The sequence below is a fragment of the Cyclopterus lumpus genome, chromosome 13, assembly GCF_009769545.1.
Source record: "Cyclopterus lumpus isolate fCycLum1 chromosome 13, fCycLum1.pri, whole genome shotgun sequence".
NCBI lineage: Eukaryota > Metazoa > Chordata > Actinopteri > Perciformes > Cyclopteridae > Cyclopterus > Cyclopterus lumpus.
The window spans coordinates 3,467,829-3,480,769 of NC_046978.1; the positions used below are offsets into that span (position 1 = coordinate 3,467,829).

The 12,941-nt window shown below is 41.2% G+C and overlaps 2 protein-coding genes across 3 annotated transcripts in view; one reads left to right on the forward strand and one right to left on the reverse strand.

The window, feature by feature from the left end:
* Positions 1 to 8,653, reverse strand: part of cbl (Cbl proto-oncogene, E3 ubiquitin protein ligase) — a 28,785-nt gene extending 20,132 nt beyond the window's left edge. The window contains exons 1-3 of one of the 2 annotated variants that reach the window (XM_034549099.1): positions 8,190 to 8,653; positions 7,737 to 8,045; positions 3,483 to 3,730 (exon numbers count right to left, since the gene is read on the reverse strand). In XM_034549099.1, coding sequence (XP_034404990.1) covers positions 3,483 to 3,730; positions 7,737 to 7,883 — 395 coding nt within the window. In that variant the 5' untranslated portion in view covers positions 7,884 to 8,045; positions 8,190 to 8,653. The remainder of the gene's footprint in view (positions 1 to 3,482; positions 3,731 to 7,736; positions 8,046 to 8,189) is intronic. The other variant, XM_034549098.1, reaches the window with a different exon arrangement.
* A 437-nt stretch (positions 8,654 to 9,090) lies between these two features.
* ccdc153 (coiled-coil domain containing 153) lies at positions 9,091 to 11,693 on the forward strand. Its single transcript, XM_034549038.1, has 6 exons — positions 9,091 to 9,145; positions 9,233 to 9,301; positions 10,393 to 10,512; positions 10,746 to 10,838; positions 10,952 to 11,082; positions 11,565 to 11,693. Exons 1-6 carry the CDS (start codon positions 9,094 to 9,096, stop codon positions 11,691 to 11,693), a joined length of 594 nt encoding a protein of 197 aa, XP_034404929.1. The 5' UTR covers positions 9,091 to 9,093.
* Positions 11,694 to 12,941: the final 1,248 nt, after the last annotated feature.

A 12,941-nucleotide genomic window follows, 5' to 3' on the forward strand; every position in this document is an offset into this window, starting at 1 on the left:
TCCCTTTCTGTTCTACGGTTGCTGCGTCAATCTGCAGCCTATGAACCCACCACTTCCTGTGACCACCTGGACCTATCGGCGATGGTCAGGATGCAATGGCAGCTCGGCCCAGGAAGACGATCAAACAGACTCACAGAAAGGTCAAAGCAGTATCCGGTTAGACCCACGAGAAGGGAGTTAAAGGGGATATTCTGACAACACACTGATCAACCCTTTTACTGTATTATTCTACTCAGGGACTGCATAATGTGCAATGTCTAACATTGAGGTTTCCTCAGTAAACCAATACATTGACTATATAGAGTCTATATAGTCAATGTATTGGTTCTGTCTATATTATAGACAGAACAGCAGTGTTACAACCAAGAACAGGAGATAAATGCTAATTTATCAACACAAACAATTATTCAAACCTTTTCATCAAGGAGTTACAGCTCACTATTCATTCCTGTGAAATGCAGAAGCCAAATACTGAGATATAGATAGATAGATCTCTATTACAACTCACTATTCATTCCTGTGAAATGAAGATGTCAAATACTGAGATATACATCTATAGATATAAAAATTGTCTTTCAAAATGCTATTAACATGCTTTGTATTTAATCAGCCTCTCTAGAGCCTCAAAAAAACCTGTCAGAGAAATGTAGAATATTTACCTCTACGGTGTATGAGTAAAAAGGTACAATATTGACCCAGTAGTGTTTAGTCTTCTGTCCTACTGGCAGCATTTGGCTGATCATCCATGCTGTGCTTGTGTAAACATGGCAGCGGTGGTCGACAGAATTAGGTTTCACTTTTGTTTAACATGTTCACAGATGCATTGATAAAGGTTGGGCTTTTTAAATCACAAATAATGTATTGCACGTACAGTAAAAAGCAGAGTTGCCGTCAACACGAGTATCATTCACTTCACCCGGTATCAACTACCAACACCCAGACGGGCAAAAAGAAAGAAAACATTTTCACACTTGGGAGTAGAGTATGGGTCTTTGTCAACTGAGGCATGAAAACGTCTCGGCGGACCCGTGTAAAGCAAGAAGAGGAAGTGAGTGAAGCATACGAGGAGGAAGTGATGACTGTGTTGTATTGATTCTGACTGTGTATGGGCTGTCAGTGTAAATGCTAAGTCTCTCACAGTAGACTCACTCATCTACTGTCACCAACAAACGCCTTTTCTTTCTCTCCACCATAATTATAAAAAAAAAAAAAAAACGTTATATCTTACACACACAACTTCTACATAAGTCAATACTTAGAGATTGTTGCTCAACAAAAAACAAACCCACTCTTTTACTGAACTACCTCAACTCTACTGCGGCCAAACCACATACTAGTCTCTCTAGAAGCTCCACGTCATTGGTTTATTCTATAGCATGCTTAAGTGGGCTGATACCCATTGGTCAGTGTCACTGCCACTGCCTTTTCCACAAAGACAACAGCAGTCTTTGTGAGTAATACATGGCTACTGGGTGTGGGTGTGTGTCTGTGTTTTCTTTGCTTTAACCGGGAATTTCTTTCAACGCAGCCTCTTGGTGCAAGGTGTTAAAAATGGTACCATAAAAATACATCAACCACCAGCTCATGGTTAATATGGCTTCCTCTTCTCTCTGGTTGCCGTTTAGTGGGTTTTTTTCACATCAGGGTAGCTGAGAAAGAACCATATCACTGAGGAACTGAGCAACAAGAAGTAGATGTTTAATTTTCTTGAACCAGTTCTAACAAGAGACAACGATTTAGATACAAATCTAAAGAAACTTAAGAGGAAGCAACTTTCTTGCAGTTTTAGGGGCCCTTTAAAAAAAAAAAAGATGTTAAATTAAATTTCACAGAAACTGCCGCACAAAACAGTCTCCTACCAATGAGCTCCACCAATCCATTAACCCACTTTTTTTCTCCTTTCAAACCAGCGTTACAGACTAATAACCCCTTTATGCCGGGTTAACACTTGACGTGCTGCGGACGTCCGGGTCTGGCTTGTGATCTTCAGCAATAGTTTCGGTGTCTGGTCTATTTTCTTACGTGCCAGGAAAAATCTAGCAAATACACTTTTATAATAAACAATTTAAATTATATAATATAAAAGGATGTAAATGTCTCTGATAAATTGTAAAATATGCATCCCACACTTTTGTCTTCACTTTCTTCTTTCCCTGCTGTTCTGCGTTTCAATTACCCCGATTACCCTCCCACATAATACAATTTCAAAATCTATCCCCTATATTAATACAAAATAGTCTGGTGTAACTGCGGTTTATTATTAGGTTTTTAAATTAGGTACTTATCCCACATATACACGCGAGTTGTGTCTAAACCGAGAGTGAGCGCGACTAGCAGATACAGACAGAAAGACAGATTAGCTTTAAAGAGGAGCATAATTGCTTGTTGACCAGCACAGAGCAATTTGCAATTTGCTTCTGGTGGAAACAGCCAGGCTTCTGCTTGTGCAACAATCGACATGGCGCTTCCACGTCCAGTGTGAACCCAGCGTACAGCTTTCATCTACTGCTCCCAGCCCAGAGGCAGTTCGGGAGAAAACCCTTCCTTGGACAATATTTGATAAGCTAATGACTGATATCGTAATAATAATTATAACTGTATAATTAATTGTACATAATGTTTCAATAATGTCAGACATAATTTACCCAAAGCAGTGAACCAAAAGGCATCTGCAGTAATACAAGCAAGGAGGTAAGAACAGCAGCCAGTCTGCATCTCGCAGAGCCTACTCATTAACACAACAGCTATTTGTGTGCTTATAATAAGCTTCATTTTATCTTGGGGTTTCTGTGCCACTTTTTGTCTTCAAAAGAATGCCTTTTCTCAGTCATTTTTTTTTTTCAAACAAGGGAAACGAGGCATATCTCATTAATTACATATCCACAAGTCCCCCAACACATAAAAACAGGACTGCTTATTTCGAATACACGTGTGTTTGCTTTCAGATGGGCAGAGACAGATAACTACACGTAAAGCGGGAGAAAGAGATAAAGATGTTGACGCTGTGGGATTTCATAAAAGGAGCATCACAGTAAGGCAGCAACATGAAGAGAAAATGATCACGGAGATGGTTGAGATAGCGAGGCACAAAAACAAAGTGACAGGCTGGTAGCTGTAGATTAAGCGCCATTCTGACCACAGATGCTCACATGATCAAACCACAACATCTCTCTGCTTTTGTTTTGATACATCTTATGCTAGAACCATCCTGCAAGCCGGGGATGGGCTAAAATGTTCACTCTGTGCCTGCACGGTTGTTAATATTCAAACTGAATGAATGAATTTGAGGTGTGAAGTCATCGTGAAACAGCAACTTATGAGAAGACTTCTTAAAGTGACCTCCAAGTCACGCGTTTCAGCAATAAAGTTTGAGAAGAGAGTAGAGAAAACATGTCAAGCCACTTTCACAATATTTACCTCTAGAATCATATCCACTTTATTAGCATTAATATAGCTGCCATGTTTAGATCTACTTTATTCACCTGGGTTGCGAGTTCTCCTCGTACATGCGTTCCTTGCCCTCTTTAAACAAGCTGATGGTCTGCTTGGTCTTCTTGGTGAGGTTCTCCATGAAAACCCGGAAGTACTCGTTGTCCCCCAGCATCTCCATTTTGCCTTCGTAGCGAGACAAGATGGTGCGCAGGTGCTGGTAGGTGTCTGGCAGCAGGTCCAGGATGTAAGGGGGGCTGTTCTTCAGAGCCAATTTGGGGTTTTGGCACAGCCGCACCACCTGCAGAAAGGGAGGATGTGAGGGGGAAGACAAGATAAAGTTAGAGACAAGAAGTGGGTGCAGGATGTAAGGCAAGAGAGGTGAAAGGAGAGGGACAAGGAATGAAAATATGAGTTGTCTAAATGCAACCATGCCTTTTCTTTCTCAGTAAAACAGGATTTATAATGTATAGACAGTCTTTTATCTATTAGTGCAATTATCTTTAGTGCAGAATATTTCCCTTTGAGCCCAAATAGAATATATGCAGAATAAAAAATGTCAACAAAGTCAAATATTGCGAGAAAGGCCTTTAAAAGCCCTCTCAGAGTCAATCTGGGAGCTTTGTACATTATATGATGGTATAAATCATGGATTTAATCCCTTATGGCATCATGAGTTATTTCACCACTGTCACACTACTTCCTCTTGTACCTACACAAAAAAAGGTTACGGTGGAAAAGGACAAAAAGGATATCTGCATTCATATATGGACAATGTATGTTTGTCCCGTTTCATTTTTAAGTGAATTATCTCCATTTCTTATTCATTAACCTAACATATGTCCTTTTGAAGGCATGTGCAGCAATGTCTACGCCTTATGTGACCTCAGTTCCATTATCAACAGTCTGATTCTCCATTTCTTCAGAATGTTTAGAGAAGATATTGATATTTACATTTCCTCATTTCAATCTGCATACCCTATACACTGCCTCAGAAATACAAATTCTCTTTAGCCAACATTTCAGCATGATTGCCTTGCACATTTGAACAGCTGAAGCCCTGACTGATACGGGCAACATGGGTAAGCATAATTTATAGTAATAAACTTTTCAATCAAACTCCCCACCCCCATAAAAAGACACAAAGTCAAACAGGTCGACGAACATCAATCATTGACCTAACAGAGAGTGGATTCTGTTATGGGTGAGCAGAGAGATAACCTTGTTGTTAGGAAACATGGAAATTCAGACCTTCCCTTTTGGTGGTCAGTCTACGTGCTTGTTCACCAGACTGCATGAATGTTACATCCTCAGTAATGTTCAAACTTTCCTCACTTATCTCACTGTACTGCTGCACTGTGTCTGAGTCACTCGGTTGACCATTACAAGAGGCGGACAGTACAGCCTAGACTCATGTGTTTCTTTGCCAAAACGTATTTAATCCTTTGGCATTACATGGTAGTAGACTTTCTGCATTTACATATTTATTTTATACAATTTATCATTCCTCTAAATTGTGTCTAAACCAAAACTAAGATTAAGATCTAATTATTGGTAATTATTATCATTCAGAGCAATCCCTCCCCTTCCCTTCCACACCATAGGTGCCCAACCTAAAAAGGGACATCTCTTGAATCCTCAGTCCAAATGACCCATGTTTCCAATACTCAAACTGAGAGTGAAACATATCAGGAATATTTCATTCCAGTCAGTTCATCATCACTGTATCAAATGCCTCTCAAAAAGAATGAGATCACATTTGACCAGTAGGATATTTTAAGCAGTACCGGTTTCACAGGATGCAAAATGTTTTTAATTTGTGGGCCTTCTTGGTGTCTGAACATCAAAAGTCACCTTTCTATCGATACCGAGTGTAAAAACTTTACAGATGAAAATTCAATAGACATCAAGGGTCACCAAGGCATTGTTGGGTGGGATACAACAAGAGCTAATGGATGTTTTAAGCACTAGGAAATGCAACAACCATAATACTTTTATTAAGATTAGCCATGTGGATTATTCACACATTACATTTTACAGTAGACTGACAATATATAACTAGCTAGAGCCTGATGATTTCATCCATTTAAAACTATTTTAATTAGCACACTGAGATGCAACTGAAGGATAAAGAAAAGCTAAAACAACTTCAACGAAACAGATTGTACACTATAAAAGGATAATGCTTATACATTTTTGTCCACTGCATTTTGGGCAATTTCCTTGTGTTTGATATCTGGGTAATTTGACTACACGGGCAACTGAATTTAAAGATATTTCCAGTATCGTCTTTAACACTGCACCCTCATTCCTTTAACCCTTCTCTAGGCCTTGTAGAGTTGTAATTAATTTTTATATATACTTGCACATGTAAATAGGAAAGTCCATGTTTTAAATTAATACATAAGAAAGATATGATAATCAATAAGGGATATTATGAAGAATATTCTGAAGGAATGTGTTTGGGAAACATGGGAGAAAAGTCAATGTCACTGTATAAGTATGTTACTGTAAAGGTGTAATCACTGAATAAGTATTATTGTAACTGTATGCTGATTGTTTTATATTTTATAGTTATCATAACTACAAAGATGACTCAGGTATGAATGGAATGTATTGATCCAAGGAGGCGTAGTCAAAGTAGTGGTCTCCCTAAGAGACTGGAAGATATGCATTTATTTGGAAGGAGCCCATCTTACTGTTTAGGGCCGAAAGGGAAGAGATAAGGGAAGTAGCATTGTGGTTTATTGCTTAGAGAAGTCCGCCTCCTTGTACTGAAAGGCAAATATCATGCTGTGTAGTTGAGGTATATGCATGCATACCTGATACTAACCAATGGAGAAGCTTTATGCTCAGTGTATGGATTGTACTTAACCTTTCGAAACTCTGTAAGGCGTGGCATTTGTCCTCTCGCGTGAAGGCGGTAGACAGTTAACTATTTTTAACAGATTTTGATTCATATAAATCGTTATTATAGCCTGTGGACCCAACGACACGTGAGCGCGCCCGGCTGGGACAGAAATATATGCTTATGATCCTTATTCTTTTATTAAATACTTTATATTTTAAATTACTGGTCTCAGGACGTCTTTCAAAGCGCGGGAAGCTCAGAATTTCAGTTGAACTTAACAGCCTCCAAATGAAGGAGGTCTTCACTGGTTATGTCTGGGACCAGATAAGACTGTTGCCGAGGTTACACCCCCAAGATCATCATCATCATCATCATCTACCACGCAAAGACTTGTACCCATAACTCAGCAAAACACACATTCATACGTACAAGGCCACAACTGAGCGCTCGTGTGAATGTCATTCAAATTAAAAACAGACAACAAAAACTCTATAAAAAAGTGTTGATCATACACTGAGAACAAAACTAAGACAGTGTGGAATTGCAGCATGACTTCTGTTGTCTTATTTGTGTTAGGTACAGTACATTCTCAACAGTTCGGCAGGAAAATCTACCACAGTGGAGGAAAATAAACTGGAATGTGGTTTCTTAATAATAGCTTTGTAAAAGGACTTGGTCTCTTAACATCAGAGCTCTAACCTAAGGCCTCGGAGAGGAAGAGGAGACACAAAAGAGTGTATTGTCTTCCTATTCACTCTAAAATTGCTGTGTGAATCTCACAGGAAACTGGGGGTCAAACTGCTAGACTTTTCTTTTTTTCCGAGAAGTGAAGCTGTGAAATGAGTCCCCCCTGTGAAAGAGAATAATTGGCCTAGTTAAATGGACACGTTTCTTTTCTTTTTGTAATGCTTTGTTAGTTTCTTCCAAGGGCTGACAGACAGTTGACTGCAGACATTTCAGCAACAATGTACAAGATAACTGTTGCTGTGCTTTGTGCTAGCAGCCGCTATGTTAGAAGATCACGGACATGAATTAAATTCCCATACGGCGTGTCTTTGCGCCCACTCTTCCTTCTGCGGTAATGTTTACGATACACCACAGCACTTAACCTCGGTTAAAAACTGCTAGTTTGCACCATGGTATGACAACTAGTTAACGTCAAGAGAGAGTGGCACAGCACGAGCAAACAGATGTGTGAAAGAAACCCTCGCTCTGTCGGCGAGCTAGCGCTAACGGAAGGTTGCTTTAACGTACAGACTGCACCAAACAAGACGCTGTAGGTTGGACAACTAGCCCACGTTAGCTAACCACGTCTTCTCCCGGCTGACTAGCTCCTTCAACTTTAGCAGCGCCAGACCTGCGGCAGGCGAACATTAGCTAGCTTATCTTAGCTGCAGTCGGCTAGCAGCCCGAGGCGCCAGACGCCTAAATTAACGTTAGTCATAAACTCACGCACCTTGTCCATTAGTTTCCAGCATTTCTCCACCGTCTTTTTGTCCACGGCCCCGGGCTGGTGATGGGAGTGGAGGTGGTGATGGTGTGGTTGAAAGGCATCCTTCATCATTCCGATAAGCCCCCCACCTTTCTTCAGGTTCCCTGCCATGTTCGGTCTCGGCTAGTGTCTGCCAGAGCGACCGACAGGCGCGACAGGGCAGGGGTCAGGGAGACCGAACCGGCGCCTGGACTTGACGTTAGTCGGACCGGGGCGATAGTCCGGCACCCCTCCTCCTCCCCACCACCACCACCACCCCGACGAGGACAGCTCCTGTGTGTTGAATCCGAGCCGGGGTCAGACGGGGGGGGGGGGGGGGGGGGGGTAATAGGGAGGGAGGGGTGACTATCGGATAAAGGCTCCCATCAGTAAACCTAGCATCAGTTGGTAAATGTCCCGATTCGTTCGGTCACTCACACCCTGCTAGTCGCGCTGCTCTGCCTCTCTCTCGGCTAATTAGCCGAGCACCAGGGCGGTCTCTGCTCTGCTCTGCTCGCCCTCAGCAGGAGGACAATGGCACCGTTTCTTTGCCCAGAAACCTTGTGGACTGGAGTGTGTCCTCTCCTTTTCACAACATCCGATGTCGTTCCCCTTTTTGTGTCTGCAGCAGCTCTTTTCGCCTGTGCTGTGTCTTGACAGGAAGTTCCGTGGCTGTGTGTTAGTGCCAGCCCTCCTGTGCGGGGTGACGACAGAGAGCTCTCACCGATAACCGAGGAGAGGAAGTTGCGCTTTAAACTGCGGACGCACAACAGAACAGGGTTGAATAAATAATTGTAGGAATTAAATATTTCCCAGTGTTTTTCTGTTTCCTCCAGTGACGTGTATGTGCGGCCCTTTCCTTTCCTGTACGTCCCCTTCCGTTCGTTGTACCCCCCCTCCTCCTCCTCCTCCTCCTCCCGTGTCTCTCTCTGACTCACTCACTCACAAAACTCAGACTCCACGCCTTCCCTGTGCGCGTCCACGAACCATGAATGTAGCCGTGCGCGCGCTTCTGTCTGTACAGCATTCATAAAACGGGATTCTGAATGCAGCCCTGGATTCCCCCGAGCGGGCCGTAGTCGCCCCTGACAACAAAGGACGCTTTGACACGTCTTACTGGATGTAAAGATCCAATTACACAGCCCACGTGCATGAGCTCGAAAGGCATCGTTGCCCAAGTAAAGTTGTGACTGGCTGCTATTAAAGTCAATCAACTATCAATCAAGCTGGACAGTTAGTGCCATGGCAACTCGCTCAGCAACCGCAGTGCCCAGCAACAAAGACTCATCCCTGTATGTTAGTCAGTGCTCACAAAGGTCTGAACACGCAGCCTCAAGCAAACATGCCTCCAAAGAAAAAAACGAAAAAGACCACAAAGAAGAACCCAGAAAAAAGTAACTTTGCTTATGAAATGGTTAACACTGTGGGCTGCTGTGAGGCAAAATGTTGCAATTTTAACAACATTCACTGTCTTGTTGCAGGTGAAAATGACTTGGAAGCAAAGTATAGGCGCAGCATTCTGGACGTAGCCATCCTACAGGATCACATTGGTGAGCAACAATTTTTAGTTGAGTTGATGACAACTGATGGTGACTTGTGTAAAAGCAACAACATCATAATTCCATACTGTAAATGTCTTGTTGATTATTTTTTTCAATTCATGAAATAATTATTTAGTCTTTTTGATGTCAGAAAATACTAATACAAATGCCCTTCATAATTTCTCAGAGCCCATAACAAAATACCAGATCAAATCATCACATTTGCAAACCAGCAAACACTTGTTCTGTTTTGATTCATATATCTATTACATACTTACTCAGTTATCAAAATAATAGTTTTAATAATATATTAATTCTCTGTTGATCAACTATATTCTAGTTAGATTCTTTCTGTCAGTATGGGCTGTGAAACCAATTGCTATCAACTTTACCAACAAAAAAACTCAAGCCTACTGGCATTCTTTCTACATTTCAAAATAAACATTTTTAAACTAAATTCATCTGATGGTGAAATTATTATTTCTCAGATAAAGTTGGTGGTAAGTGCAGTAACTCAATGCACTTTGAAGCCAGTACCTCACATGATTGTGAGGTACTTTAATTGAATATTTCTGTTTTTTTCACGTTTCTACTCTCGACTTATGAAGTAAATATTGTACTTTTTTATATACATCTTGTATGATCAAGTAAGAAATAAATGCATTATAATAGTTCACACTATCCTCAAATAGTTAAAACATAGCTCAAATACAACAGTAATTCTGTGATATTAATCCAAAAATGTAGTCCAGTCAAAGCAGCCATGTTTCTGCATTAATGCTGTCACTGCTGAAAATATTTACATACTTTTAATTGAGTACAATTTTGAATGGACTTTTACTGGGAATGAGGGAAGTTAAGTGATCTGGATACGTCACACTCCAGTGAAGCCAGTTGAGCACCACCTGTACCACCCAACGCTACGTGTTGAAGCAGAACTGGATACTTGAGCATGTTTCACTAATAAGGCTTAAGTTCACCATCGGAAAATAATGACAACAGAACTGTATTTGGAGTGTTACTAGGAAGTAGAAGTAGATACAAATATCCACAGCTGTTGTGTACATTCATGCATGTGTTTGTTTGATTGATTGCCACAGCCTTACAGTGTGAGTCTGTAAAAAAGGTCCAGTCTGATAGAATTGACCTGAGGAGATGCATGAGACACATGGAGCAGAAGCTGCAGCATGAGAGGCAAGACCACAGGGACGTCCACTCTGGTAAAGTACACGGGGCACGAATCAACAATTAGCCATTCTTTGAATAACCTGAGATAAAGCGTAGATCCCTGTGGGAGAGAGGACAAGGGGCGTGTTTGCCAAGGTTAGGCTAATTCTTGAGGAACAAAAGTCTAATTAGCAGGGTGCCTAAGCTGATTGCTGCATAAACCTAAAACAGTGAATCAGCAATGCAGCAGCTTAATCTGATATCTTTGATGCAAATGTCATTCTAGAACTCAGTCGCCAGTACAACACCATGCAGACAGAGCTGACCAACAAAGTACAGAGGATGGAGAAAGAGGTCAGCCAGCTGTCAGAACAACTTGGTATGAAAACACCTCATTTTAATGTCTCTATCTAAATGAATAAAGGCATAGGAGTTCGGCTTAGTTTCCAACTGTGATGGCAATGGCATGCCTGTGTGTGTTTGTCTGCATAGTGATGTGTCAGGAGGAACTGAGTAAAGAGACAAGAGAGCGTGAGCAGGTGGAAAGGGAAAAAGATGCCACCATAGCTGACCTCCAACACAAGCTGGACAACATGGAGACAGACTATGAGAAGATCCTGCACGTGAGTTGCAACACAAGCTCATACAAACGTATTCAAAGAAGCCGCTGAAGAGGTGAACTATAAACTGCTTGAGTTTACAATACAATCTATAGGTATACTATTTCACTTTACACAGGGACAATAAGACTCCATTAAGACCTAATGGGTGCGGAATGGGGCCAGAATTGATGTTTTTGTAGGAACAGTTTAGGCGGTGGATGCACATTTTCAACAAGCGGATCTTCAAAAGTCATAAAGTCAAGCCTGGAGCTCTGTTATAGTGCTCAGGCTGTGGTTACAGAACTGTGATTTTAATATGCAATTATCATTATATCTCTCCTCCCTCTATGACACATAATCCAATTATGCCTCACCTGCATCAGCTCCACTCCTACAACTCATTAGTGTTAAAGGTGGTTAAGGAGGGAGGAATATCAGATTGGACAACTGGGTGATTTAAAATGAAAATGTTAGTGTCTCATTTCTACTCATGTTTTCTGCAGGAGAATCTAGACAGTCTGACTTCTCAGCTGTCTGCGGCTCAACAGGGATGGGAGGACAAGAGCACAATCATTCATCAAAATTACAAGGAACTGCTCTCTGAATTTGGCCTGAATGCACGCCACATCTGAAGGCAAAGAAAAGCAGCTGGTCTTCTCAGTGAGACACTTTTGTTTGATGTTGGATCTACAACTCAGTTCTAATTGATCAGATGTTGCATCTGTTTGGTTCAATTTAAAGTGACGTCTCCGACAGCATCAATTTGTAACTCACAGTTTAGTATGCCTAGCACACGGGTGGATGTTTTTATAATATTTGACCATTAGAGTATCACATAGACATAGAGTTATAGGCATGTGTTCACCAGCTCATGTGGTGTCTGTAATGTTGCGTAATCCCCACTAGATGTAGCAAATGGCTATTTATAGTTGGGGAGATGGTGGCCAGATGTAGATACCCAGATGTTTTTAGAGTATTTTAAATGTGTAAATACATAGTCTGCAATGCTGCTTTTGAGACAAGATATTTCTTAAATCATATAATAATCATAACAGTATGTGACGACTACGCTACCGGAGTGTGAAATGAATGATAATGGGTGAGAGAACACTGCACAACAGTAAAGACTAACATCATATTAAAACAGGTAGGTGTGTTAACAAAGAAGGCAATGTTGTGACAATTATCTCAGGCTGTGTTTTATGCTGACTCAGTGGACCAAAGGTCAAATCTGGTAACAGGCAAGAGAAGTAAGGGGAACCTGGCCACATAAACCACAGAGACTACAATACCACCTCTGCTAAACTGTAGTACTTCCAAACTGCAGTGTTTTAATTCAAACCAACAACAGCAAAACACAAATTACGAGAAAGTAACATTTGAAAAGAGACAACAAGAGAAAGGAAAATAACAGTTAATGATGCAAGAAATATGACATAGTTGCTCAGCATTGATAAAACCCGAGTTCTCCCGCGGGGAGCCAGATAAACAGATTTGACTTTCAAGGCTGTCATTTGTGCGTCTTTTGTCATTGCCCCGAGCAGTCTTTTGAGGTAATGAATCATTTACTCCGAATGAAGATTATTCTGTGCTCTAATGGCCAATTAACTCAGGAACTCAAGAGGCCTTAATCTGAAAGCCAATATGTTCTCATTCAAACCACAAAGAGTTGTCTCCCTCAGAGGGTTTGTGTTTGTTTAGGGCTTAATGGGGTGCTCAAAATGAGTTAAGCATAGTGAACCGGTTACTGGGGAGACACAATTATTATGCGCAGTGTCTTAATATTATTGCACATAGCTGGTTGAGGTAGAGAGCTATAGTTTTAACAACTTTATGTACAGTTGGACAGGTGTTTTAAACTAGTGGTTTCAGGGTCGGCA

What these genes read in the sequence shown, in the direction of transcription:
- ccdc153 (XM_034549038.1), top strand. Translation starts at nt 9,094, where the DNA reads ATGCCTCCAAAGAAAAAAACGAAAAAGACCACAAAGAAGAACCCAGAA. An exon ending in CCACAGGGACGTCCACTCTG is followed by an intron (nt 10,513 to 10,745) that starts GTAAAGTACACG and finishes ATGTCATTCTAG; the next exon opens with AACTCAGTCGCCAGTACAAC. An exon ending in CCAGCTGTCAGAACAACTTG is followed by an intron (nt 10,839 to 10,951) that starts GTATGAAAACAC and finishes TTGTCTGCATAG; the next exon opens with TGATGTGTCAGGAGGAACTG.